The sequence below is a fragment of the Solenopsis invicta genome, chromosome 10, assembly GCF_016802725.1.
Source record: "Solenopsis invicta isolate M01_SB chromosome 10, UNIL_Sinv_3.0, whole genome shotgun sequence".
NCBI classification, from domain to species: domain Eukaryota; kingdom Metazoa; phylum Arthropoda; class Insecta; order Hymenoptera; family Formicidae; genus Solenopsis; species Solenopsis invicta.
The window spans coordinates 14,318,228-14,345,037 of record NC_052673.1 but is presented as its reverse complement, the minus strand read 5'-3'; the positions used below and the strand labels follow the sequence as shown (position 1 = coordinate 14,345,037).

The window sequence follows — 26,810 nt, the reverse complement described above, 5'->3', positions numbered from 1 at the left end:
GAATCGTACCCCATAAGTTCAGAGGTGTACAACCAAACGCGAAAATTATTTTCTAGACGAATCGCAATGTCTAGTGCAATTATCATAAAAAATTGAAGTAGAAATAAAAATTTGAAATAATCAAACATAAAAAACTTTCCGCAAAAAAATTATTTTGTTGCGCTGCAAGCATCTTCTCCTGGTACATGCAAGAGACATTGCTCATCAAGCGATTCACGAAACAATGACTTAGCAAATTGGACGAGATGGATACGGGTTCGATACTGAGGTCGTTGCGAATGCGTTCTGTCTTTTGTATTACGTTTAACGCACGTCTAACGTCGACTAAGCTTTTTTAACCACGATTCATACGACACTTGTATCTTACAAGCCATAGTCGCAGGCAGCAAGTCACTTAAAGGAGACGCACTTTCTGGGGTGCTTTGTCAACCCGCAACGTGCTCACAAATCGTGGTTAATCCAGCTGATCGACCGGTCAGACGCTAAGTTTAATGAGACATGGTCTCACTGAACCGATAACGTAACGAGAAGTTAGAGTGCACATTGCATCGATCTCCGATACCGAATCGTACCCCATAAGTTCAGAGGTGTACAACCAAACGCGAAAATTATTTTCTAGACGAATCGCAATGTCTAGTGCAATTATCATAAAAAATTGAAGTAGAAATAAAAATTTGAAATAATCAAACATAAAAAACTTTCCGCAAAAAAATTATTTTGTTGCGCTGCAAGCATCTTCTCCTGGTACATGCAAGAGACATTGCTCATCAAGCGATTCACGAAACAATGACTTAGCAAATTGGACGAGATGGATACGGGTTCGATACTGAGGTCGTTGCGAATGCGTTCTGTCTTTTGTATTACGTTTAACGCACGTCTAACGTCGACTAAGCTTTTTTAACCACGATTCATACGACACTTGTATCTTACAAGCCATAGTCGCAGGCAGCAAGTCACTTAAAGGAGACGCACTTTCTGGGGTGCTTTGTCAACCCGCAACGTGCTCACAAATCGTGGTTAATCCAGCTGATCGACCGGTCAGACGCTAAGTTCAATGAGACATGGTCTCACTGAACCGATAACGTAACGAGAAGTTAGAGTGCACATTGCATCGATCTCCGATACCGAATCGTATCCCATAAGTTCAGAGGTGTACAACCAAACGCGAAAATTATTTTCTAGACGAATCGCAATGTCTAGTGCAATTATCATAAAAAATTGAAGTAGAAATAAAAATTTGAAATAATCAAACATAAAAAACTTTCCGCAAAAAAATTATTTTGTTGCGCTGCAAGCATCTTCTCCTGGTACATGCAAGAGACATTGCTCATCAAGCGATTCACGAAACAATGACTTAGCAAATTGGACGAGATGGATACGGGTTCGATACTGAGGTCGTTGCGAATGCGTTCTGTCTTTTGTATTACGTTTAACGCACGTCTAACGTCGACTAAGCTTTTTTAACCACGATTCATACGACACTTGTATCTTACAAGCCATAGTCGCAGGCAGCAAGTCACTTAAAGGAGACGCACTTTCTGGGGTGCTTTGTCAACCCGCAACGTTCTCACAAATCGTGGTTAATCCAGCTGATCGACCGGTCAGACGCTAAGTTTAATGAGACATGGTCTCACTGAACCGATAACGTAACGAGAAGTTAGAGTGCACATTGCATCGATCTCCGATACCGAATCGTACCCCATAAGTTCAGAGGTGTACAACCAAACGCGAAAATTATTTTCTAGACGAATCGCAATGTCTAGTGCAATTATCATAAAAAATTGAAGTAGAAATAAAAATTTGAAATAATCAAACATAAAAAACTTTCCGCAAAAAAATTATTTTGTTGCGCTGCAAGCATCTTCTCCTGGTACATGCAAGAGACATTGCTCATCAAGCGATTCACGAAACAATGACTTAGCAAATTGGACGAGATGGATACGGGTTCGATACTGAGGTCGTTGCGAATGCGTTCTGTCTTTTGTATTACGTTTAACGCACGTCTAACGTCGACTAAGCTTTTTTAACCACGATTCATACGACACTTGTATCTTACAAGCCATAGTCGCAGGCAGCAAGTCACTTAAAGGAGACGCACTTTCTGGGGTGCTTTGTCAACCCGCAACGTGCTCACAAATCGTGGTTAATCCAGCTGATCGACCGGTCAGACGCTAAGTTCAATGAGACATGGTCTCACTGAACCGATAACGTAACGAGAAGTTAGAGTGCACATTGCATCGATCTCCAATACCGAATCGTACCCCATAAGTTCAGAGGTGTACAACGAAACGCGAAAATTATTTTCTAGACGAATCGCAATGTCTAGTGCAATTATCATAAGAAATTGACATAGAAATAAAAATTTGAAATGTCAAAGATAAAAAACTTTCCGCAAAAAAGTTATTTTGTTGCGCTGCAAGCATCTTCTCGTGGTACATGCAAGAGACATTGCTCATCAAGCGATTCACGAAACAATGACTTAGCAAATTGGACGAGATGGATACGGGTTCGATACTGAGGTCGTTGCGAATGCGTTCTGTCTTTTGTATTACGTTTAACGCACGTCTAACGTCGACTAAGCTTTTTTAACCACGATTCATACGACACTTATATCTTACAAGCCATAGTCGCAGGCAGCAAGTCACTTAAAGGAGACGCACTTTCTGGGGTGCTTTGTCAACCCGCGACGTGCTCACAAATCGTGGTTAATCCAGCTGATCGACCGGTCAGACGCTAAGTTCAGTGAGACATGGTCTTTCTGAACCGATAACGTTACAAGAAGTCAGAGTGCACATTGCATCAAGCTCCGATACCGAATCGTACTTCGTAATTGCACATATGCCGAATCAACAGCAAAAGTTATTTTTTTGACAGATCGCAATGTCTCTTACACTTACAACATTGAAAGAAAAAATTCTTAAATTATTATTTCTCTTTCTTTAAAATACTTATATTATAGTGTTTATCATGAATCGATTAATGTACTTATTTATTAGAACAATCTATTAACAATTTAAAATGTATATAACCGTATTTAATAATTAATCAATTAATTATAGATTGAATTATCGACGGTTTTGTATAATTATTCTTTTATGTTGTTTTTTTTAATAAAAGTGATTAGTTAAAATTTAATGATAATCGTCAATTATTTAAAAAAGTTTAATTATTATTTAAAAAAATAGTAATTATTCATTAATCACACATTAATTTGTAACCAATTTAAAATTTGTGTTTATATAATTGTGTTTGTATAATTCTTTTTGTAATTTTTAAGTATAATTATTAATCAATAAGTTAACAAAACTTGTTCCAGCATTGTAAAATATATGAATTATTATTTTATAAATTCTTTGATTTGATTTTGGTTGATTCGTCATTACTCGAATCTAATCTTAAGTACATCATATAAAAAGTTCAAAGAACGTGTTGTGAGATTCAACAAAAATAAATAATTTTTATAGCAATTATGTGAAGTTATTGCGCGATATATTTAGATTTTTATGATTTTTCATTGATATGTATTTTCTCTTTTTCTCTTTCTTTCTCATTTTGTTTTTTATAAAAATTATAATTTCTAACTTTTGTATCTGTTATATTAAAAATGGTATTAATTGAAGTCAAATATCTTTATTGACAAGAAATTTTTTTATAACATCGATATAATTTTAACAAAACACGAAATTTGGTCTCACATCACATTGCATTTTATTTTTTATAAGACCAGTTTGTTAACAAATTAACTAAATAAGCTTCAAAACTTCATGTTATTATTGGCACTTTATAATAGAGTAAAACTTAATTATGTATAATTATGTATAATGACGTATTATCTCTCAAATACACTAAATGTACGTTATTATAAATATTTTTTGTAAGGACATTCCTTGTTTTTACAAAACAGAACAATATTTCTATTTATTTACAATATTTAAATAATATTTATAAATTTGCATATTATTTTTTTACACCAATTTATAAAATATTTAATCTTAGACAAATCTTTGGAGAAGGGATTAAAAAGTATATGTCTAAGTCATCATTTAATATCTTTTTCCCTAACAAAATTTTTATTTTAAATTTGCATTATGTGTAATAATTTTAATTTAACAGTGTTTTTAATAATTTAACTATTAATAGAACCAAACAATCTATTTCAATAATTTTTTCTTCTCTGTTTAAGTCTATAATCATTACGATTCAAAATATATGTTCTGATTTCTATTGTTTTTAATAAAAGAAGAAACTTTACTTTGATTTACTTTGTTTGAATTTGTAAATTTAATTATTTTTTTATTATATTTTAGACAGATAATATTTTCACAATTTAAATTGAGGGAGAACTAGTATATGATGAATTGCAAAACTTAGTGTAGAAAATATTATTTCTTGTGTGATTTTAAATACATTTTTCAATTTTTTTTCAACTGTACATTGTTACTTTTGCTAATATTTTGGTAATATTAAAATTCAGGTTTTTCTTTAATTTAATCGTGCTTATATTATTTTTATAGCTGCTTAATAAATAAATACTGAAATCTATTCTCTCTCTGTTGGTGTGTACCTGTGCGAGTGCAATCTCAAGCATAATAGTACACTTATATTAATAATTGATGAAGAACGAGTCTAAGATTAATTATCCTTCATAATTTTTTAAAGCTTATTTATTTTAAGAATCTGTGAAGTTTTTACTCATGATTTAATAAATCATTCAATTATTTAATTTAATAAATTTGTCATAAATTCTTTAATAAAATGTTTATTACTCACCGTCCGATGCGCAACAGTAAAGTTGTCAGCAGGGTAGTTACGATGATTCTGTAACATAAAATAAGTAACAAATATAAGATTCGAATTAAAGTAATGCTTAAAAGAATTAATGATTTATATTTTTTACACGTACAGAATTTTTTGTTTGTCAATTAAATATCTATTAAAATATTTATGTAATTTTCAAAATTTTTATAAAAATAAAGTTTCATAAAGTTTCAAGTACAAATTCTTTAATTATTTTTTTTCAAAACATCAAAATAAATTTATTAAGTGCGAAGAACAATTAATTATACGCAAGTATACAATAATGCTTACCCCTAAGTTGCTCCACTGGTGCTCAATATTTTTCCTCTTTCTTTTTTGGATTGGAATTGTCAAACTTTCTTTTGTTCTTTCTTCTTCAAGTTGTCAAACTAATTCACGAGCTACTCGTTCTAAATCGAATCAGTCTCTCATCCACCGCGTTCTGTAAAAGAAACGTGAATTAATTAAGACAGCTTCTTTTCCTGCGGGGTCAATCTGACGAGAGTGACAACACTCTACATTTTGGTCTTATTGTTAGCTCAAACGAGTATTACAAAAAACCCGTTCAAGCAAATGATCAATACTGAATCTATATTTTTCACTATTAGATATTTTTCACTATTAGATATTGTTATATAAAATAAATGCTATATTAGTATAAATACACTTACAAATTAAATCGCGATGCCGCTCATTTTGGAACCACTTCGTTCCGCGTCCTGTAAAAATGTCCATCGCATTCTGTACAAAAAAAAAATGGAATTAGAATGGCAAAGCGGCTTCATTTTCCTCGCAATTAACTTGACGCGATGTGTACGACAGCGCTATACGTTTTGATTTTTACTCGAAGTATTGCGAAATACGTGTTCGAATGAATCAGGATATATAAATCTGTTTCTGGATTTTGTTAGATATTAAGTTTCTCTTACCAGTTGAATGAGATGTGACGCCCTGCAATCATTCCGGATCCGAAATGTTCTGCGCCCGCCATGTTCTGTAAACGAAACAGGAATGGAATTAAAATGGCTGGAATGACTTCGTCTCTCACACTATCAATTTCACACGCTAAGATCGCGTAATATATCGCGATGTTCAGCGTCGCGGCGGCGCTACATATTAAATTTCCGCATACTTTACTCGTAATCTCGTTCACCTGTTAAACGATACGCGTTGATGCATCCGTTCTGCAGCCGGCTTGCCCCGTATTCTCCCCGTTCTGCAAGTGAAACGTGAATACATCGCTTAAGATGACGTAGAAGCGGCTTCGTTTCCGCACAACTTCACACGATAAGACCGATGCGACGCCACGCCACCGCGGCGACGCCGCGACGCTACTATGTCCCGCTCCTAATTTTGCGTCCATGCATTCGGGCAACAAATAATATATGTTGCCTTTATGATAATTATTTCACGTTTGCTCGAGTAAACGTATTAATATTATAAGCAGACATTCGCACGCGTTACTTGCAATATCCAATGCTCATCGTTTTATTAATTATTCGTGCGATACAATTATTCGGCATTTTTTATTCGAGAATGTGTTTTTTCACGAATCATCGATATACAAGTACCAAATCTTTATTATGCGATGATCAGCTTGGCAGAAAACATTATTGCGGGATTAGTACAGATTTCGCTTGCCTGTTTAATAAGTTTGCGACGCCACTCGCTCCCGGTCCGATCTGCATCGCGTCCACCATGTTTTGCAATCAGACGAAAATGCGGATGAAAATGGCGAGCCGGCTTCGTTCTCGCGCGCGCGGTCAACTTTATGCGTCAAGATCGACGCCGCGCTCGCGCCGCGGCCGCGCTGCACGCGAGCATCGAATCTACATTACGCGATGATTGACTTTGCAGTAAATATCATTGAGAAGTTGATATAAGTCTCGCTCACCTGTTAAATGAGCCGCATGGACACATTCGCTCTGCAGTCGGCCCGCTCCATGTCCGTCCCGTTCTGCAAGTGAGACGTGAACACATCGCTAAGATGACGTAGGAGCGGCTTCGTCTCCGCGCGAACAACTTCACGCGGTAAGACCGACGCGACGCCGTGACGCTACCATGTCCCGCTCCTAATTTTGCGTCCATGCATTCGGACAACAAATAATATATTACGTTGTCTTTATAATAATTATTTCACGTTTGCTCGAGCAAACGTGTTAATATTATAAGCAGATATCCGCGCGCGTTACTTGCAACGTATGATATTCTTTGTTTTATCAATTATTTACGCGATACATTTTTTTGACATTAATTTTTGCGGAATGCTCGTTTTTACGGAGCCATGATATGTACGCATCGATTCACTATTATGAGATGATTAGTTTGGCAGAAAATATTGCAAGATTGATTTCGCTTGCCTATTTAATGAGTGTGCGATGCTACTTGCTCTCGCTTCGATCTGCATCTCGTCCACCGTGTTCTGCAATCAGACGAGAATGCGTATCAACATGGCGAGCCGATTTCGTTTCCGCGCGGTCAATTTTATGCGCCGAGATTGACCGCGCCACGGCCTCGCTACATGCGAGCATCGAACCTACATGATTCGACACAAATTGACAGTGAATATCAATGCAAAATATAAGTTTCTCTCACCTGTTAAATGCGTCGCGATAATATTATTTCCGGAGCCGATCCGTCCCGCGTCCGTTGCGTTCTGCAAGTGAAACGTGAATATATCTTAAGTTGGCGAGAGCTTCGTCTTCCGCGCGGTCAACTTCATGCGTCAAGATCGATACTCACAATCAGTATCGACTCCCGCTCTTAACGTCGCGTTTATGCACTTTTTACATTACGATAGATATTATTATTTTAAAATAATGTCTTCGATTATAATTATTTTAAAATAAAGTCATCGTCAAATAAAAAAAATATAAATAAAATGTGAGTAAAATTAACTTTCCACATGATGTGATCATCGAGTAATCGAGATGAGTAATCGATTCGATCAATTATTTTTGCTTGGAAATTATTTTGGGGTGCTATTGTATCATAATATATCGCTATGAAACAGAACCGAAGACCATGCATGTTATTTATTGGAAATATTTATTTAATATAGCTACGTAATTTATATCCCTATTATATTATTTAAGCATAGTTTTGAAACACATGTCCACGTGTTCATTGACAGCTCGGCATCTGCCTGCGTCAGATGAGCATATATATACATACGTATGTATGTTGTATAAATGCAGGGATAGAATAATTCGCATTGTCAATGGATCCCGATAATTACGCAGTGGATTTAATACGTCAAGACATCGTCAAATATCAGCTTCAAGTGAACGCTTTAATACAAGTGGGTATATATCGTCGTGGTACATAGAGTATAACCTCAATTTCATTTGATCCATAGCAGAATTGTATTAACTTTAACGAGAAATATGTCGCGAGTTACATTATGATAAGTTTAACCAACGATTTACGTTTAATAAACATTCTATTTATCATAAAGGATATACAGCAATGCAATGGGCCACTGGAAGACCTGGACGAACTCAATGCGGAAGGCAGAGCAAAGATAGCAGCCTTAAAATTCTCCATAGAGCATTTGGCATCTATCGCTGAAACCGAGACGGATCAGAAGAAGAAGGTCGAGCTGTTGTCCGCTGTGGAGAGCTACAAGGAGCAGCTGACTACTTCCCTGGCAGCCTTCCGCAAAGCCAATGTTGTCAGTGCTTGTGTCATTGACAAACTGGCAAGGGAGAATCTGTTTTCCATACCAGAGGAGCGACAAAACGCTCTTCGTAAACGGCATGACAAGCAGAGTTTAACGAATGCATCCAGCCAAGTAACAGACAAGTTGCTTAGCATCTCCAGGCATTTAGCTGAAACAACTCAAAGAAGCGCCGACACACTGGATACTCTACGTATGTATCCTATATATTGTTGCTCAATGGCAAATCTCCTCTCACTGTTCTATATATAGAAAAATATAAATATATTTTTACTTGAATAAGTAAATATTATTTGTTTCAAGAATTTTATAACTTCTATTCACAAATCTATCTTAAGCAAATTTAATATATTCTGAATCTTAATAATTCTATTCTTTAATTTGTCTTTTTTGTTTTCAAAAAATCTGGAAAGAACTTTTAACACCTTTATTACATTAACAAATAGTTTTATTAGCTCAAATGTTAAAATCTTTATTTAATTTAAAGAATTGAACATTGAGTGTGAAAGTTTGCTTATGCGAAAAAAGAGTCAGATTATAGACAGAGAGTAAATACTTCAAGAATATTAAGTTAAATAAAAATTTAGTTTTTCTAAAATTTATGATGAGTAAAATTTGTGATTTTAAGATTATTATCAAAAAATTATTCTTTCTTAAAGATAATTGTTACTTAAAAGAAAAAAAATAAATTGTAATTGTTTTTCTTAGTAGTATAATTAATATTATTCTGTATATTGGTTGTTTCAGTAACATCTTCGGACAAGGTTGGCAACACTAAGGATGAATTGGAGCATCAGCAACAAGCTATAGTACAATCAGGGAAATTGTTAGGCAAATACGGTAGACGAGAAGTAACTGATAAAGCACTGCTTGCATTGGCATTTGCCTTTTTTCTCGCCTGTGTATTTTACATTCTACAAAAAAGATTGTTCTGAGTATGTATAAAATTTAAGATGATATCAAACTGTTTACATAATGCAAATATAAATTTATGTACTATAAGGTATTAGGGAAATACAAATAATGTGATATATGTACTCTTCAAGAGTGAAAAGGGATAAAGGATGGACTTTTGTAAATATTTTAATAATCAAGTATAAGTTATTTATTAATCTCTTAAGATTATTTTCATTCCATCACCAGATATTGTTAAATAAAAACAACTGGTTGTACATAACAGCATCCTGTAAAAAATAGAATTTTCATAAAATCTCTAGGTAAACTTAAGAAGTAGTTTAAATTTTGATAACTTTCAGTCATAATGTATACCCAACCTTAAATAGGACTTTCTAGTGCTAAGTACGAATAATGTTATTTTTAGTGAGATATATTCCCATACATTTTTACAACCGCTCATGAATTCTTCTCTGGAGACTATGCCATCTCTATCCGCATCCATTTTCTCAAAGAATCTGTCCACTTGCTTGTTAATTACGGACTGGATGGTTTGCGCGTTCTGCACCATGTCGTAAATTGCAGATACTATGACCAGCATCTCCTCTCTCGTAATACAACCGTCGCCATTTAGATCGTAAAACCTGACAAGCAATAAATTCAAAGAGAGCATTTCGTGTATTTCACTCGCCTTGGCTATATTCATGAGCATTAATTCAGTGGAAAATTAATCAAAAAATCTAAAATCAATTAATTTATCCAATTTGAAAAAAATATATAAAACATAATATATCTTCATACATTATATTTTATATATTTTTTTCAAATTGGATAAATTAATTGATTCCACTAATTAAATAATTTCATAATTATATATATTTTCATACATGTTTTTCGCAAAACAATATTGTGTTTAAAAGATACTTATTGGCATCAGTATTATTAAATTGTTAATTTAATCATGATATTACTATTCAATTTAGAACTGTGTTTCAGGACCAAAAGTATTCAACATGCAGTTTGAAAAATTAGAAAATGCATGTTAATTTATACAAAAAATATTAAAGATTCAGCTTTAATCGTTTAGAGTGTTCCCTTATTTATATTATTCACGTAACTATTTTCATTTATTATTGTTTATAATTAAATCTTTCATAAAATACTGTTTACAACTTTCCCGAATTCGTTAAAAAAATCATTATTAATAGAAACATTGAGGAAGAGATAAACACTCACCTGAATATCCAGGAGAGCTTCTGGTCTACGTTGCCGTTGACAATCGATGTCATGGTTCCGAGAAGATCGCTGAAACTAACGATCCCGTCGCCATCCCTGTCGAAGCTGTTGAATACGATCTGCGCATATCTGCCTGAATCGCCAAGCGGAAATAGTTTGGCATACGCTGGCTTCAAGTCGCTGGATGTCACACATCCTCTGGGACACAGCTGCTTGAAGGCGCGATATAATTTGCGAATTTCATCCTTGGAAAATCCGGTGCGCCAAGTTAGAGTGGACAGTTGCTCGGGGAAGATATATAATGAATGTTTATCATCCTCTTGGAGGCTCTCTATGAAATGACGCATGATTAAATTACGCAGTAACATTGCATTCGGAAATTTATTGAAACGTTCTAATGCGATGTACGATTTTATTTGTTCGAAATAATCTGAGAAATTTCAAGCTTTTTAAAGCTGTTAGAATTTTCCATCACATATCTTTTAATGAATATAAACTATTATAATAAAATTAAAATTATGTTATATTTTAAAACTTTCTTTCTTTTTATAATTAATACTTTTACCATTATTCTCTATTATCATTGGAAAGTTGTAAATTGTTTAAGTTTCTGCACTCTTTCTTATACTTAAATTTGTAATAATGAAATTAACATTGTTATATAACTGTTTAATTAAATAGAATATTTAGTAGCTACTATAAAATTATTAAAAACGGATAATTTTATTATTATTAATTTATCACTAAAAGTCGCAGATTATATTTATAAAATCACTCGATTGTACACTATTATGTTTTTATTATCTACTTTAATCGGTTAATTAATTTAGATAATTGGCGATTTCTTTCCATTATAAAAGACTAAGACGAAATTGCACCGCTCAAATCAGATATCATTACCAGTAATTTTTTGGATGCTTTTTCTCATTCTCTTCAGGCTACGTTGCATCTTTACGGAGAGACTGGGTCGGCGAAGAGACTCGCAATCATCTCTGCCGTCGACGCTGCTGTGATTTGACATCGAAGGGATCTCGGCAGACATGTGAGAGCTTGACAGTGATCAACGCTTTTCAACGAATGTCGAGCGAAACGAAACTGACGCACGTGGTGCAGTCGACTGCACGGAGCAGTTTTGATGAAGTCTGCAGTAGCCAAAATATTTAGACGATTTACCGCGGCATGTCTGCAAATCCCAACGAGAAGTGACGTACGAGCGCATATTCGTGGACGTTTTTAGGCGCCTCAGACGTCTCATCCGCCGGTTCGTCTCCAGCAAGTATATATTTTTTTTTTCACAGTAAAATGAATCAGTCGATTTCTCACATAATAATTGCATATCTTTATTAGCGATTCAGTTTCTATCAGTTGAATTTGCCAGATTACGATGTCACGTACTTATCATATTATCACTACCAATTGACAAGAACAAGATCAACTTGATTGAGAATTCGAATATCGGATCTGGCGGATTCAAGATGAATTCTCGGAAGAGAAGAAAAGGAAGGAGGAGATAAAAGACGTAAACGCTTCTCCGAGAAAGCATTTCTGGAACTTCTTGCGAAAATTCATGGGAAAGATATAAAAGCTTCGTTCAAAGTGATTCATACTCTTAAAAGCGTTGAAAACTTCCTCCACCCACTATCCACAAACTAGTTTGAATTAGACGAAAGCGAGTTTTTTTAAATAGCTTTATCATTACACATGCTTTCCGTTCATTACGTATGTTGAACTTGTATGAAAGTATTCTTAAATATAATATACAAAGCATCACTAAAGCTGTTATGGGCTATTATTTCTAAAACTAATCGAAGTATGAAATTTTTATTTTTCTATCAATTATTTGGTATTGAAAATAACATCATATGATAAAGTTAGATTCTTTTTTAAGTAAAGTGACTGCGACGATCTGAAGTTCACCTCGTTTTTTGAATGAAATTTTGTTTTCAAAGCGTACTTGCTCCAATTATTCTGCATATAAAAATATTAAGGTAGAAATATCTATCAAAAAATCAATAATTTACATAATATTTTATACTTTATTTTGACATAAAATATAAAATATTTCATATTTTATATTTATAGTTTTTTTGATACTCTTACTTTAGTTCTTTTATGCACGGAATTAAAGAGATGAATCAATTGGTGTAAAAAAAAACATGCAGTTGTTTTTGTAAAAAAACATGCTTTCAATACAGTGATTCACCTTATGTACATAAATATAAAAAAATGTGAGGTTTTGTGCAAAAATGAAGTAATAAACAATAAATAATAATAAATAAAAAAAAGTAAACGAGGATAAATGAATGGATATCTAACATAAAAGATTGTGTTAGACTAGATAGAAATAAAGAGAAAAAAAACTGTATATATGACGATATACATTTGGTAGATTTTAGTTAATCAAATAATTATAGGATGGATGCAAGTGTACGTAAGTAGACTTATAAACTTAATCCCTTCTTCATATATACACTAAAATAAATTATTCTACATAGAGTTGTATATAATTTTACAGTCATACTACTTTTATAATTCTAAATGAAAGGAATTTTGAAAATGAGTAAAAAAATTGATCATCTGTTGCGAGCATCTGTGTGCAAAATAGACAGACTTTCTCTGCCAAATGCTATTAATAGTCGGGTGGATTTGAAACCGACTATTACGGTAATAGGAAATCGGCAGAGCGCAAATCGAGCCATTACTCAATGTTTCATAATACGAGGGCACGCCCTTTATCAGAATTCGTAATCTGTCAAGTGTAAGGGCAGTTATGTGCAGTTAAGAGTAAAGTGATATCGACCTTGTAACTCGTAATTTACGAGTTACATTCGATACATGGGCTTCCAATCACCAATGGTATTCCTCAAGGTAATCCAAGTTATTTGTTTATAACCCAGTTCTTTTTCATGCGACGTACAATCCGGTATTATGAGACTAAAGATTTATTGCCAGCGTCTCGGTAGTCTCAACAGTCGGTTTCCTGCAAGAAGTTACGTGCAATATAAATGAAATTGAGAAAGACTCCATGTGACACCAAGATAAGGAATAATGAACGCTGTATCCAATACAGGGTCTAATTTGCACCGATAGTGGATTGATGCTAATTGCATGAGGTAAATGATCCCTCTAAGCGGGGTTACAAGCTGGAAGAAAAAGGGCAGCAGATTATACATTGTGTTACTCATATCGTGTCATTAAAATACTTTAAAAACAAATTAAAATAACGATTACAATTACTAATTAGCAGAATTAATAAAGTAATAATTAGTTGAAAGATTAATAAGTTATAATTTAACTTAGTTATTTTAAAATGAGTTAACTTTTAATTTCAACTATATTATTATTGAGTAATTTTTTTCTAAAAACTATCATTTCGTATCAACTTTGTTTACAAGATATATTAATTTTACCTATGTTTCATATTGCAATTATTTTTAATTTTAACTGTTCAAAGTAAATATATACATAAAAATTATAAGAATTATAATTATTTTGATTTAATTAAAGTTTTTAAAAAGTAACTTTTAATTTAATTTTAACTTAATTTTCAACTTTCAGTTAATTTTTGGTTTATGTAACTTAATATAATTAAGTTAATTTTGAATAGCTATTAACTTTAATTTGAACTTATTAGTTAAGGAAAAAAACTAATTTACCTACAGTTCTGCTAATTAGCATTTCTCTTAAATTTTTATAAATTTAAATTTTTCTTTGTCATCAAGCATTAAAATAAATTTACTTTAGAAAATATAATACAAAAGTAATATTATACAGATTCCGCCAATGAGGTAAGTGTTTTTAGAAAAATATTTAAAGGAACATCAGGGAAAAAACCAAGAGATCAAAGGGCAATCTGCGCTTTGGTCCATATTTGGTGCGTATGATCTGTAAGTGTGTCAAGTTTGCCGATAAGACAATTCCGCTGTCTTCGATATCAGCGTCCTTGACATAATATTCGGATGTAGAGCAACTCTCAATAAAGTTCGGCATCAGCGCGGAAGAGCCAGACGCAAAGATGGAATATATCGCCCCACAGATCGGCCTGTTGCAGGCTGCAATGTTATAATAATGTGGGTCACGCGATCCTTTTTGCAATCTCGAGGAAAAACACACGCTACAAAATTTACCCGGCCGGCGATGCATTTTATGATCGAATGCACGTAACAACATGCAAAAACGTGCCGGTGCGGCACGTTACGTATGCAAAATTATTATTTTATGCAGAACGCCGGACTTCGCGGATACGCGCCTACGTCGAGGGCGCGTGCCCGAAAACGCGATCCATGAATTAAACATCGAATGCTAATTTGGAAGAACTACGCGTATACTCTTGGTGGAAAAATTTTAATTAAATTTTCACGACATTTCAATATTTTGTTGAATATTTTATGTTCATTTTATAAACAAGAATATGTATTCTATTAATAATATTAGATTCGACTGATCTGATTGCAATCGTGATGCAGTCAGCCGCTTCTGGATCTTCTACGCGGTATTATAATGTATAAGGGATTTTCCGTTTTTCTTCCTTCACCTTGAAGAGTCACATGAAAATGTCATTATCATAGAATATAGCGGCATACCGGGCAAATGAGTAATTATGATGATATCAGCATCTTATACATTTCTTTGTATAATCCCCGCAAACGATATCACGTGCATGGAATACGTGAACGAGGAAGCGAACAAAAGTTACGAATGTTGCATATAAATCGCTATAAACAACGGCCAAGACAGTGAAAAAGGGTCTTCCCAAGTTCAAAAGCGCACAGACGGATGTGTCATTTTGATTGCACGTGCGGAATCCTAAATTAAGGAAATAATCATGAAGAAGCGGAACTCACTGGAATATGAAATCTCTTCGACTCGATTTGATCGCAATCTCGTCATAGAAAAACAATGTACGTACGATCTAGAATCCATTTCGTGTGATTCAGTCTTTGATCGTGAATATAAATCGAAAACAATGAGAATCTGTAATGCAAAATATTGTAAAACAGATCGTGTATCTCTGAATATCATATAAATTCAAAATTCTTAACATTGGAGGAATCTAAAAATACTATAGTTTTTTTTATAAATAATATAAATAGTACATAGTTATATTAAATTAATTTATTACGTATTCAATGTGATATAATCTGGTAATTTCTACAAGATTTCTGATTCGTCCGTTTTTGAACAGACGTATTGGTTGAATCTACCAGATTTCTAAATGACGCAATAAGACTTTTTCCAGTGCGTGATTTATTTCTCTTTAATTCATATATGTTTATAAAAGACTTACTAAAGTGAATCGAACACGTACGTATTCAGTATCTTGATTCTTCATCAAAAAGAAACGCAAATTCATCACCAACCGCGCATTTTTCTGAGCGGTAGGGTGATAGGCCGGTAGTATATAAAACAGCGGTAAGCATCCAGCATCTCTCCATTGCGGTAGTGCAGTTGTTACAGTTGCTTGCGATTAAGCAAAAGTGAATTATCATATCTACGCTCTGATACAACTTATCGTTTTGCAAAGGTGCTACATGATCTTTATTATTTTCTATATCAGCTGAAAAATAAATGTAAATGGATGATAATACAATTAGTAAGACGATGTTAAAATTTCGAAGAAAGAAGTTGCATCTCGCAACTCGGAGAGTGTGAAAGTCGCGATAAGAAAACATTGAGCCCGTGACGCAACTATGTTTTCATTATATGGTTTTTTAGTGCGTAAACGCGCCTTGTCCCTGTTTTTATCCACTTTAGTTCATATTACTACGTGCACTGCGACATTTATTAGAAGTGGTAAAATCAGCGAGCGTTAACTGCAATAGAACTGTTAGTAAAACTTCCGTTATTTTTTTTACAGGATATTCACTTGATGCTACCGTAGATCCTGTACTATAATGGATACCAAATAGATCGAAGGAAATTGATTAATGTGAGAAAAATAATCTTTTCAATTATACTTCTATTACATAATACTTAACTACTATTTCAATTACAATGAAGAACGATCAACTTAAGGAAATCAAATAAATCTTTCGCGATGTATTGTAATTAAACTTTTGTTCTTCTTCAATAATTTCAACAAAACTCTGTTTCAGAAATTTACTTTAAATATAATTAATTTCAACAAATAATTTTTCTAAAAAATATATATCTTTATAAAAATATAAAAAATTCGAAAAATAATTAAAAAATATAATTTTTAAATATTTCGGATCTAGTTTTAGATAATTTTTATACTTTTACTTTGGAAATTAAAATATGTAACGTTTACATAATACAAAAGCGAATAATTTAATTTTAGTATAAGAATTTAAAGTACTTACAAAAATAGAAAATAACCTTTCTCTTTGCAGATCATTATAAAATTATGACCGAAGTTTCAGGAGATCCAATTAAAATGAAGTTAATTATTCTGCTGTTACTGCTAGTCAGTTCTGTTGTTTGTGTACCCTGGCTCGACCTGTGGTTTCCTCAGCAGTTTTCGTATAGCAATCGAAATACCGGATATTATGCAAACATACCATCGTATCGTCAAAATAGAGGAGGTGGCAAAGAGCGCTGGAAGCAGATCTGCAGGACTATAAACCCGGATGCATATGCATTCCCAGGACGCGTGCCTTATCCCGCTGCACCTGCCTGTCCCTGGTAAGGGAAACTCACAGTTATATTTCCGATCTGTTGTGCCAAATAAACGCAAGCGAAAACGTATATCGTGCGTTAAAAATATAAATTTATTGTAACAATGTAGTTTTAGACAGTGTATGTCCACCGGTTACGAGTATTTCAGTCAATATGGTTACGTGTACGTAATGTGTCCGTATTTGACAATACTAGCAAACTAGTATACATAAATATTTGTGATTACATATAACTACGTACTGTAAAGTATTACGAATTGAGGAGATAAATGCTGCGTATTGCATCTTTCATACGCAAACCTTATTACTCCTCATTTTTCGATCCGTATTCGCATTTATTAAATTTAAAATAAAAAAAGAAAAAACTACGAAACTTATCGCATTGCAATAAATAATTTTTTTATCAAAGTGAACGAGTCAATGAATGGTATAATAATAAAATAAAATAATAAAAATAAAGTTGAAAAACAGCTAAAAGCTATAAAAATATAACTTATAAACTTTATCATATTCCATAATCGTAAAAATATTCCGTGCTATAGTCACTTCATATGGATACAACTTCATTTTAGCAAATTTATAATGCGCGTACGGATCTGCCAAACATTTGCTAACTTAGATATTAGTTATTTCAAATCGATCTGTGTAACATCGACATTCTAAGTCCGTCACATCTGCCTAGACATCAATAATACTCTTTTTCTTTTTTCTCTTTTCTTACGTATAAAAATAAGCTATGTACATTTTATACATGTTACATTATAATGTAAGTTTACGTTCAAGTTTTTTTTAAAAAATGCACGCTTTTACAGCGTAAGTGTAATAATCAATAGTTTTAAATATCATGTACATATTACATGCTCTATGTACAGTCCAGGATCACAGAGTGTTCGTACAGCACGGCGGTGTTGTGCGTACGTCGATGCTTGTAGTTCAAGAAAACGACAAGAGTCATCTTTAACACATTATCTAAACAAATTGAACAATAAATAGATCAATTGAACAACATAAATAAAAATAGATTTAAATACAATCGAGAGAATTGTATTATATTGTACTATATAGTTAATCTATAAAATTATATTGAGAAATAGATTTCTGATTTTTTTTTAATTATATAAATGTGAACCAATCTGGGAATAGATTTGATTTGTTGAGTTCATGTTTCTTTTGCATAGTGAGATAAGTATGATATCATCATAACTTCTAATGAAACCTGTCATCAATAATAATTATAGAATTGTTTAAAAAAATATAATTTTTGCCAACAAGATGGTATCATAATTATACTGTCATCACAATTCCTCTGCGCGACTCTTAAATAAATTATACTACGATCATTGCTCGGCATTGCTGGATAATTTACCTGAACGATTCTAGAGTAACTTATTCCTTACTTGGATCACAATAGTTTTGTTATTACTGGAGAGAAAGTCTGCATTGCACTAAAACCCTTTGTCATTCGTGCGAGAAATCTTGAAATTGAATTTGGGAGCAAGAAGTACAATCATTTCCAGACTTGTATCAGACCGTCTGTACTGCCGGTGAGAATGCACGTATTCGACATAGCCACGGCGGAGATCGTGTCGTGCTGGCCAGAGGGTGGAGTCTCAGGACCGCTCTCTTCTATATTTCTTCCTCTTGTGTCATTTCCGGACAACGGATTGGAATCGTCGTCCACTAATACTTCCTGCACGACGTTCGTTCCATCTATCAAACGTAAACTAAAAAAAGAGTAACGATCGTATGTTATGTAAGAACATGATAAATATATATCTTTGGCCAAAAGTATTAGGCATTCATATTCTTTTATTTATTTGGAATTCTTTCTTTTATATTGTTTTTTGTTGACATTATTGGTATTACATGTAAGTTTAAAGAGTTCTTTAAACAAAAGATAATTTATTTTCATATTTTAATTTCTGTTTAAATTCCTTCAAAAAATATGTTTAAAAATAGAAGCATTTAATACTTATGGCCACACCAAAAGATTGTATATTGAGGGATATGATTAATATTCAATTATATTGACTCGATCGATTACTAACTCGTATGCCAATGAATTTGGTGTGAGAACATCATTAGCAGCAGGCAAAGCAACGTAGGATGCATTGGGTCTATTGAAATCCCAAAAACGTAATCGCATATCGGAGCCGCCAGCCAAAAGAAATCCTGAGCAATCAATGCATCCAGCATACATGGCGCACACAGTGTGACCAGTTTGAGTACGGCTCAGTGGCGGGGCATTTGATGCCCATAAAACCATTTGTCGATGATCGGTCTCCAAATTCCACATGGAGATTTCATTGTTGCCTTGCACCGCCGAGATTATCCATGAATGTTCCGTTGGATGTGTAATTACCTTACGCACTCTGGCACCTGAAGGAAAGAATATAAATAGCATTAAAACTGGTAGAACGGTACCGCTAGAAAACATTTTAGGTTACTATTTTTATATTAAAATCAATAGAAGATAATATCGGCGAAATAATCTACCTGTCGGGTGCTTGATGCTTGTTATTGGTAATTGGAACCTCAAGTCCCAACAGGTATGGATACCTGAGCTCGTGCCGAGAGTCAACCATTGCTGATGACTGTTTACGCAAAACGACGTGATGACTCCATGTTTCAAATCGTTTTCCAAGCGCCACGTTGTCCCAGGACATCGTAGATCCCAACCTACTAGCGATCCGTACAACGAAGCGTACACAAGAACGGATTGAGAACCGGAATCTAGATACTGAAGATCGACAGCACATCCTTCTTCCTGTCAAACCAATCGCGACATCTTTCAGTAATATCTCTTTAAAACTTCTATGCATCAAATTTTTCTATTATTGCGGAAATCTCTAACCTGGAGATCTAATTGGCGAGTGCCGATTAGACTCATTTTACTAGAGTTAGGCTCAATCCGAAGTACGAATACCGTTCCGGATGTGCTCGCCGAACTCGCTAAAGATTGCCCTTGATCACATACAGTTAAGCCAACCAGCGGACCTCCTCTATGCATATATGTTTGTCTGTAAAGCATAATATCGAGAAATACTACATTATTAATTATTCAAAGCTTTAAAGTAACAACAATATAATAAATTGCTTAAACCATCTTCAATATAATTACTTTAAAAGAGAAAAACAGTACCTAGAACGATTAGCGATATTTCGTCCCTCCATTTTACTGGCATCCCAGATTTTTATGCATCCATCGGAGGAACTACTCGCAAATAGACTAGTATCCGGTACCGAAACCAATCTATTTACTGCAGCTCTGTGTTCATGAAGATGCGCAACTGGAATTCCTCGGGGCCGCCAATCCTTTGGCAGTAATGTGGAGCCTTTTAGCCAACATCGATAATGAATAAAGAAGCATATGATAATCATGATACAGTGTGATGTAATCATACAAAGATTCAATTTTTACTTACCAGCTTCGCAAGCGACATTGTTAGCCCAACGCTTCGCTCTTAACACAGCTGTATGTTGCTCTTGCTTTCGGTACGTTAATTGTCGTACTTCTAATCGGCAAGGCGCACATCTATCTGCAAAATTATCACCATCATTTAATATTTTTCTGTAATTTTTTAAAACACAAAAATTATATAATATAGGTCCCTTTCATAGTTATTGTAAAAAGATCTATATTATTATTATTATATTTGTACTAGTTTCACTTACATTGAATGTAAGATCGCTCGTGAAGGGAATGATCATTCATGAGGGAATTAATGCTGGCCATATCTGATAGGCAATGATGTGGAGATAAATGGATGTCTCCACTGTGTATGCTCTGGCTGGGGCTGCCACTGCTTCCAGTCATGTCCGACATTTTAACGATAGCGTGCTGTTACAATAATATAAAAATTATTGCAAACAATATAATTAATAGAAAGCAAACGTAGAAAGCAAAGATATCAGTTTGTTGTAATACCTGGGCGTTATCTTGAGCTGCAAACATTGTGCGCCATTCTTGATTCATTGTTGCGTACGTGCCAACAGTTTCCGATATTCTCCGATCCAATCTTTTAAAGGGCGGCAAAGTCAAGTCTCCTTTAGTATCAGGATATAATACAACGACATGGTGTCTTATCCTATCCTTTACTGGGCTCAGCTCAAGTTTGCCGTCTACGGATTTGATAGCATTTTGTTTCGTATCTGCGGAATTGCGATACTTGTTGATCTTCATTAAGTGAGGTTTCATGATTAGCAACTGTTCCTCAACTGCCTCAGTCATAGATTCTGAACTCAGTCGCCTAAAAAGCTACAAAGATCTGTTTGTGAAATTTTTTATGTTTTTTTAAAAGTGGTAATAAAGTTTTATTCAAATTTCTCTCGATATATGCATAATAAATATGCAATGTATCATGATTTTATACTCAGTCTAAAATTTAACTTTTTTACAACATAGAACTCTTTTTTTATGTTATTTTGATAACTAAATATACGTTAATGAACGCTACATACATTTCTTAAGGAGTTGCTCATGTCGTTGTATTGTGGTGGTACCACACCAGTTATGGCTTTCATTCTAGCTGCTTGTCTTTGTTCAAGTACTTGGAATAATTCCTCTACATCATTATACTTCACCACAGAATCGTATACTATTCTAGATATGGGAGGAACAAGTGCCTCAAGCAATAAAATCTCCTTTTCTATTTGGATCAATGCATGCTTCAAATATGGTTGGAGCATTGTTTGAACTTTACATTGGACATCTACTACATTCAGAGTTCTTGCTGCCGCAGATATAAAGCCAACAGTTGCATGACGTATCCAAAGATTTGGGTGAACCTATAAAAAAATAGTTACATAAATTAATTATATGAATCTCCTAAGTAAATTAAAGCCTTTTTAATTTTTATTTTTAAATATCAAATTTTTAACATCGTAAACTTATTTTTTCAAACAATTTATTTTAAACGATATTCTAAAATTTATCAAAATCTTGATAAAAAAATGTTATCAAATAATTTTGCCATAAATCTATCGATAAGAAGATATTAGTTCTAAATTTATAAAAGAACTTATTACAAGTATTATAACTTGAATCATGTACTATATCACATTCTTGCTTCAAAAGTGACACAACTAAAAAAAATTAAGTTATCCTAGAAAAGCAGAAAAACTATTTTTTATTTTGCTAGGAAATTTTTAATTCATCAAAAAATATCAATAAAATAAATATATATTTTAGAAACATTAATGTTGAATGTTATTTTTTTTATTATTTTTCTTCCTTAAAAAAACCATTCTTTTATGTTGTGATAATTTTGATATTCTTCTAACACACAATTGAGTTATTTTAATTTTGACTTGATGATTGATAGAATTGACCAACTTATTCATGATAATAAAATGTGTTTTTGAGTTGTCATTTTTAAAGAAGCGATATATTAAAGATTTATCAAAAATATAGTATTAAAGTGATAACATACCAGGAAGACCATAGTTTCTGATAATAGCTGATAAAGAGCAGATTTATGTAGCAGACCCAATTCTGTAAGTGTTGCCATGGCATTTATAGCTTTTGTGGTTACAAATTCTTCAGGATCGGATAAACCTTGTTGCAGAAGCGGCATTAGTATAGGACTACTATGCCAACCGACATATGCAGCCACGCCGACTATGCATTCAAAAAAAGAGCCTCTGAGTTCTTTATCTTCCTTGTCGTTTAAAAATGTAATAACATGACTAAGTAAAATATCGTTGGCTTTTTGTTTTCCGAAGAACACGCACAATTTGTTTATTCCATTCTCCATTAACGTTTGTTTCACTAAATTTTGGGGATCTGTTAATAGCGTAGACACTGATTGTTGGACCTAAATGAAAAATAGAGATATATTAGAAAATTATTAATACAAACGACAATGCTTCAGTTACAGTTCGTATAACAAAAATTTCAGCAAAAATTATAATGTTTTATTCTTTTTATGAAATACAAAAGATATTTGTACCATTTCGTGCAAGGTTTGCAATTCGCTGTCATAACTAGGCTTTGGTCCCTCTTTGTTGCTCAAATTAGACAGATGAGAGTTTTCCAAATAACGCAGAGCAATATGCGCCAAATGCGCAATATTCTCCGCGTAAGCTGCCCTAACAATAACTGCCTCGTCTTGAGTTATGTGCGCTAAACCTGGTAGAATGTACTCAGGGAATATATTTACATCCGAAGATGGTATCAATTTCACAAGATGTAAACACTTCGTTAAAGTGTGTATCGCCGATACTCTTACTCGCGGCGCTGGATCGTGAACCAAGTGGAACTGAATAAGATATTAAAAAATTTATTATATATATTAGCAATAATTAACAAAAATTTAATTCATTCAGTAATTTAAAAACTTCAACAATTTTTTTCAATGTTAACTCAATAAATACAGGGAATAGATTAAATAATGTGACATTCACATTTGTGATTATTAAAACATTCAATTGGATCTTATTCCGAACAAAAATAAAATTTATATTAAAGATCAATGATAGATCTCTTATTAATAAAAAAAAGTAATGTATTTTCTAAGTATTTATTTTGTTCATCCCCTATACAAATTTATGTTTATTTTGTATTCTATTATAATTTAAAAAATTTTTTAAATTGGTAATTTAATACTTACGATATAAGGTAATATTCTATCAAGAATTGTCTCGTCAGAAACATTTTCAGCCAGCTCCAATAGTATCTCTAAACTATGCAATTTAGATTGCGAGTGATGCAATCCTCTTATGCAAGATGTAACAAGTTGAGTTATAATAACGAGCCCTTCTAGAATTTCATTCGAGGTAGAAGTTGATTTTTTGGATTCTGCATCGAATGTTTGTTTGTCATCTTCGGACGATTTAATCTCCGGCTCTGTATCTACTTGAATATCACTGCCAATGTCTTGCGTCGTACTCTTCATATCAATTTGATTTAAATCGGTCTTATCGGAACTCTGATCGCTATCGACTTCTATCATCGTATTGTCCTCGCTATGGCCGGAATCATCTTTAATTGATTCCACGTTACTCTCGCTTTGACCGGATTTTGTGGTTTCCATAGGTTTGGTCTCGCTTGTTTTCATTCGTTCATTTTCTTCCGTCTTAAGTATACTTATAATATTGCCAATGTCCTTTTTTAATCGTGTTATTTTCTCGTCTGGCGATAAGATTGGAGCGGCAGAGAAAATGAGCATATAAGATTGCAGAAAAGAATAAAAATATTCCGGGAAGATGGTGCCGCGAGTTTGAGCTAGATAAATCTCTGCGCTCTTTCTATTTGCTGGATTTCTCTCCAACATTGAACTAAGTAGCTCGCGTATTCCTGAATCGTCTATACTATCTAAGTGCTTGCTCACAGAATATTCGTTGTTTCTGTACGCTACACACCAAATTAATAAACTTATAAGATCAATTTCTATATTTTACTTTGTACTCATTTTTCATTCACAATTCAATGGAGGGAAAAAAAACAGAAATTGAAATAATATACCTACCCAAGAGTTGTGAAAAATCAAATGGTGGGTGTCCTTCGTTATACAATTCTGTTAAAGCACAGCCTGCAGAAAAAATATCCATCATGGGATGCAGGTCACCGGTCTTCACTTCTTGTTCTGGTAACAGCAATGTGTTGCTCAGTTCTGAGGATAGTGTTTTCACAAATCGTTCAGGCGCTATATAACATGTTCTGAAAATATATTAAACAGAGATTATTTTATCAAAATAAAAAGAAAAAAAGAGGATGACTTTAACAAAGGCTTTACCTCCTTCTGGAAGTATCAAAAAAATATGAAAAATCCGCAGGATTATCCTCTGGCAAATACGTTGGTTTAAAACTAGCAAAATCCGTAAGCAACACCCAGTTCCAACTGGTTATCATAATATTCTCTAATTTTATATCACCATGACAAACACCAAACTAGGAGGAAAAATATTTATTTTTAAAAATTATAATCTAAAACAATACTTTTTTATTTAAATAAATAAGATTTAAATAAAAATCAAAATAAGCCATTTGAGTCAAAATAAGTAACTTGAATAATTCTTTTTGTGCAACATGCTAGTTTGAATAGCTATCCCTTTTTAAATGATTCACATGTGTCACTGTACCTTGTGGGCTTGATTAAGAGCATATAACACTTGAAAAGTGATCCATTTTTTCTCAATGCTTGTTAAAAATGGCCTAGTGCTAATCCTGTCATAAAGAGAATATTTGACATATTCTCGCATTATTGAGCCTGCTTTTTCTGTGAGCTGATCCAAGCATTTAATTAATTCTAGTTGTACTCAAGTAAGTAATATACATTTATACAGTCCCAATCAGCAGAAAATGTTTTTAAATATTTATTCTTCATTGTTTCTTAAAAATTAAAAAAAAAACAAAAAAAATATTGTCTGTTGATTGGGGCATTTACAAATTATGATGCTCACAATCATTCGTTGAAACGGTAGGCAGTTGACAGCTGAGGCTAACTTTGACCTAATCTCCTCCAGCTTGTCCTTATATGTAGATAATGGCAATGTTGGATCATGAATCGCAAACACTTTTACTACTATCAGGCCCTCTAAACTGCGGGCCCGAGCTACTTTAAAGAATCTTGTGCTTCCTAAACTGTAAACGATAAAGAATTTTACAAATCAATATCTTGAATCCCTATTAAACTCTTGTACACATATTGTTTTTCTTGATATATTGGGTCATATTTAATTTTTAATTTTTATTTTTTATACTTCAGCAAGTGTAAAAAAATTCTTCAATGATTCACAATATATTTTAACATCTCTCAGAAAGTATGGTTATTTATCAAAATAAATTGTATATAAATGTTATAACTCATTATAATATTCTTGGTTTTTCAAAGAAAAGAACTGTGTTAGGTTATTCGTGTTGAATTGTATGCATCACTTAGTTTGTCCTAAGTAATATTTCCGGAATATTATAGACCTTTTTACACGTACATATGGCAATTATACTCATTATTCAATAATATTCTTGTCAATACGAAGCATGTGAGAATTATTTCAACGGAAAGGAAACATTGTGTCACCTACGAACACGATACAAGTATATCTGCTAATGTTACTTGCAAGTTAGAAATATCACAAAGTGTTAACAGGCTATTTTTATTATAAAAAGACAAGATAGTTGACAGTATTCTTGACAGTCCTCCACTCTGGCAGTTTTATATACATGTACACACGCAAAGTAAAATAATTCGATTGCACTTACTTCACGTCGAATAATAAATCGCTGTGGTCCGTCAAATAGTGCTCTACCGGAAATATTTGGCTGGGCGCGATGCCCACTAATTGATTGCCCATTTTGGCTGTCAAGACGAGGGTTCAGATAAAAGTGATGCACTCACTCTCCGCGTCCATTTTTCCCGATTTTTCGCATTTTACAGACACAGGGCAACCAACCACAATTCAAGTTGCGTAGTCGGCAGTTCCTAAAGATATGCGCAGAAGCCATCGTTGCCGCCAGTGCCGCCAATGATGCTGTCATATTCATTTTTGCTCGTCGCCTGGTCATTGGACGCATTTAGCTCCGTTTCGGCTGCAGCTCTCGAGGTCCAAGATTTTCCTCACGACGA

At 33.5% G+C, this 26,810-nt stretch overlaps 3 protein-coding genes and 2 long non-coding RNA genes across 9 annotated transcripts; 3 read left to right on the top strand and 2 right to left on the bottom strand.

The window, feature by feature from the left end:
* Positions 1 to 7,764: 7,764 nt before the first annotated feature.
* On the top strand, positions 7,765 to 11,662 carry LOC105197065 (vesicle transport protein SEC20). Of its 2 annotated transcripts, XM_039454292.1 has the most exons (4): positions 7,765 to 8,098; positions 8,255 to 8,669; positions 9,224 to 9,411; positions 11,544 to 11,662. In XM_039454292.1, the coding sequence occupies exons 1-3, from the start codon at positions 8,018 to 8,020 to the stop codon at positions 9,409 to 9,411; spliced, it is 684 nt and encodes a 227-aa protein (XP_039310226.1). In that variant the 5' UTR covers positions 7,765 to 8,017; the 3' UTR covers positions 11,544 to 11,662. The 2 variants fall into 2 exon arrangements, with proteins under 2 accessions (XP_039310226.1, XP_011161583.1); XM_011163281.3 differs by lacking the exon at positions 11,544 to 11,662 and having other exon boundaries at positions 9,224 to 9,778.
* LOC105197064 (Kv channel-interacting protein 2) lies at positions 9,558 to 11,689 on the bottom strand. Of its 2 annotated transcripts, XM_011163280.3 has the most exons (4): positions 11,507 to 11,689; positions 10,607 to 10,937; positions 9,816 to 10,014; positions 9,558 to 9,660 (listed from the first exon to the last, which is right to left on the bottom strand). In XM_011163280.3, the coding sequence occupies exons 1-4, from the start codon at positions 11,646 to 11,648 to the stop codon at positions 9,613 to 9,615; spliced, it is 720 nt and encodes a 239-aa protein (XP_011161582.1). In that variant the 5' UTR covers positions 11,649 to 11,689; the 3' UTR covers positions 9,558 to 9,612. The 2 variants fall into 2 exon arrangements, with proteins under 2 accessions (XP_011161582.1, XP_011161581.1); XM_011163279.3 differs by having other exon boundaries at positions 9,567 to 10,014.
* Positions 11,690 to 11,739: 50 nt separating this feature from the next.
* Positions 11,740 to 13,100, top strand: LOC113004269. Its single transcript, XR_003268945.2, has 2 exons — positions 11,740 to 11,882; positions 11,954 to 13,100. It is a non-coding gene; the product is annotated as an uncharacterized LOC113004269 (long non-coding RNA).
* A 2,899-nt stretch (positions 13,101 to 15,999) lies between these two features.
* LOC105197071 lies at positions 16,000 to 17,514 on the top strand. Its single transcript, XR_850801.3, has 3 exons — positions 16,000 to 16,130; positions 16,464 to 16,535; positions 16,960 to 17,514. It is a non-coding gene; the product is annotated as an uncharacterized LOC105197071 (long non-coding RNA).
* Positions 17,320 to 26,684, bottom strand: LOC105197070 (phosphoinositide 3-kinase regulatory subunit 4). Of its 3 annotated transcripts, XR_850800.3 has the most exons (18): positions 26,447 to 26,684; positions 25,648 to 25,828; positions 25,327 to 25,470; positions 24,981 to 25,135; positions 24,714 to 24,904; positions 23,856 to 24,598; positions 23,196 to 23,504; positions 22,677 to 23,060; positions 21,706 to 22,032; positions 21,173 to 21,502; positions 20,920 to 21,085; positions 20,670 to 20,783; positions 20,387 to 20,579; positions 20,099 to 20,264; positions 19,741 to 20,011; positions 19,293 to 19,623; positions 18,642 to 18,968; positions 17,320 to 18,213 (listed from the first exon to the last, which is right to left on the bottom strand). XR_850800.3 is itself a non-coding variant. In XM_011163289.3 (17 exons), exons 1-17 carry the CDS (start codon positions 26,536 to 26,538, stop codon positions 18,752 to 18,754), a joined length of 4,314 nt encoding a protein of 1,437 aa, XP_011161591.1. In that variant the 5' UTR covers positions 26,539 to 26,684; the 3' UTR covers positions 17,320 to 18,751. The 3 variants fall into 3 exon arrangements, 2 of the variants coding, with proteins under 2 accessions (XP_011161591.1, XP_025992904.1); XM_011163289.3 differs by having other exon boundaries at positions 17,320 to 18,968; XM_026137119.2 differs by lacking the exons at positions 17,320 to 18,213; positions 18,642 to 18,968; positions 19,293 to 19,623; positions 19,741 to 20,011; positions 20,099 to 20,264 and having other exon boundaries at positions 20,461 to 20,594; positions 20,671 to 20,783.
* Positions 26,685 to 26,810: the final 126 nt, after the last annotated feature.

Excerpts from the sequence above, each read along its gene's own strand:
- LOC105197065 (XM_039454292.1), top strand. The coding sequence starts at position 8,018 with ATGGATCCCGATAATTACGCAGTGGATTTAATACGTCAAGACATCGTC. Across the intron at positions 8,099-8,254 it reads AAGTGAACGCTTTAATACAA|GATATACAGCAATGCAATGG; the intron begins GTGGGTATATAT and ends TTTATCATAAAG. Across the intron at positions 8,670-9,223 it reads CGACACACTGGATACTCTAC|TAACATCTTCGGACAAGGTT; the intron begins GTATGTATCCTA and ends TGGTTGTTTCAG.
- LOC105197064 (XM_011163279.3), bottom strand. The coding sequence starts at position 11,648 with ATGTCTGCCGAGATCCCTTCGATGTCAAATCACAGCAGCGTCGACGGC. Across the intron at positions 10,938-11,506 it reads AAGCATCCAAAAAATTACTG|AGAGCCTCCAAGAGGATGAT; the intron begins GTAATGATATCT and ends GTCATTTCATAG. Across the intron at positions 10,015-10,606 it reads AAGCTCTCCTGGATATTCAG|GTTTTACGATCTAAATGGCG; the intron begins GTGAGTGTTTAT and ends ATTGCTTGTCAG.
- LOC105197070 (XM_011163289.3), bottom strand. The coding sequence starts at position 26,538 with ATGGGCAATCAATTAGTGGGCATCGCGCCCAGCCAAATATTTCCGGTA. Across the intron at positions 24,905-24,980 it reads TTTGATACTTCCAGAAGGAG|AACATGTTATATAGCGCCTG; the intron begins GTAAAGCCTTTG and ends ATATATTTTCAG. Across the intron at positions 21,086-21,172 it reads CAGCTCAAGATAACGCCCAG|CACGCTATCGTTAAAATGTC; the intron begins GTATTACAACAA and ends TTATTGTAACAG.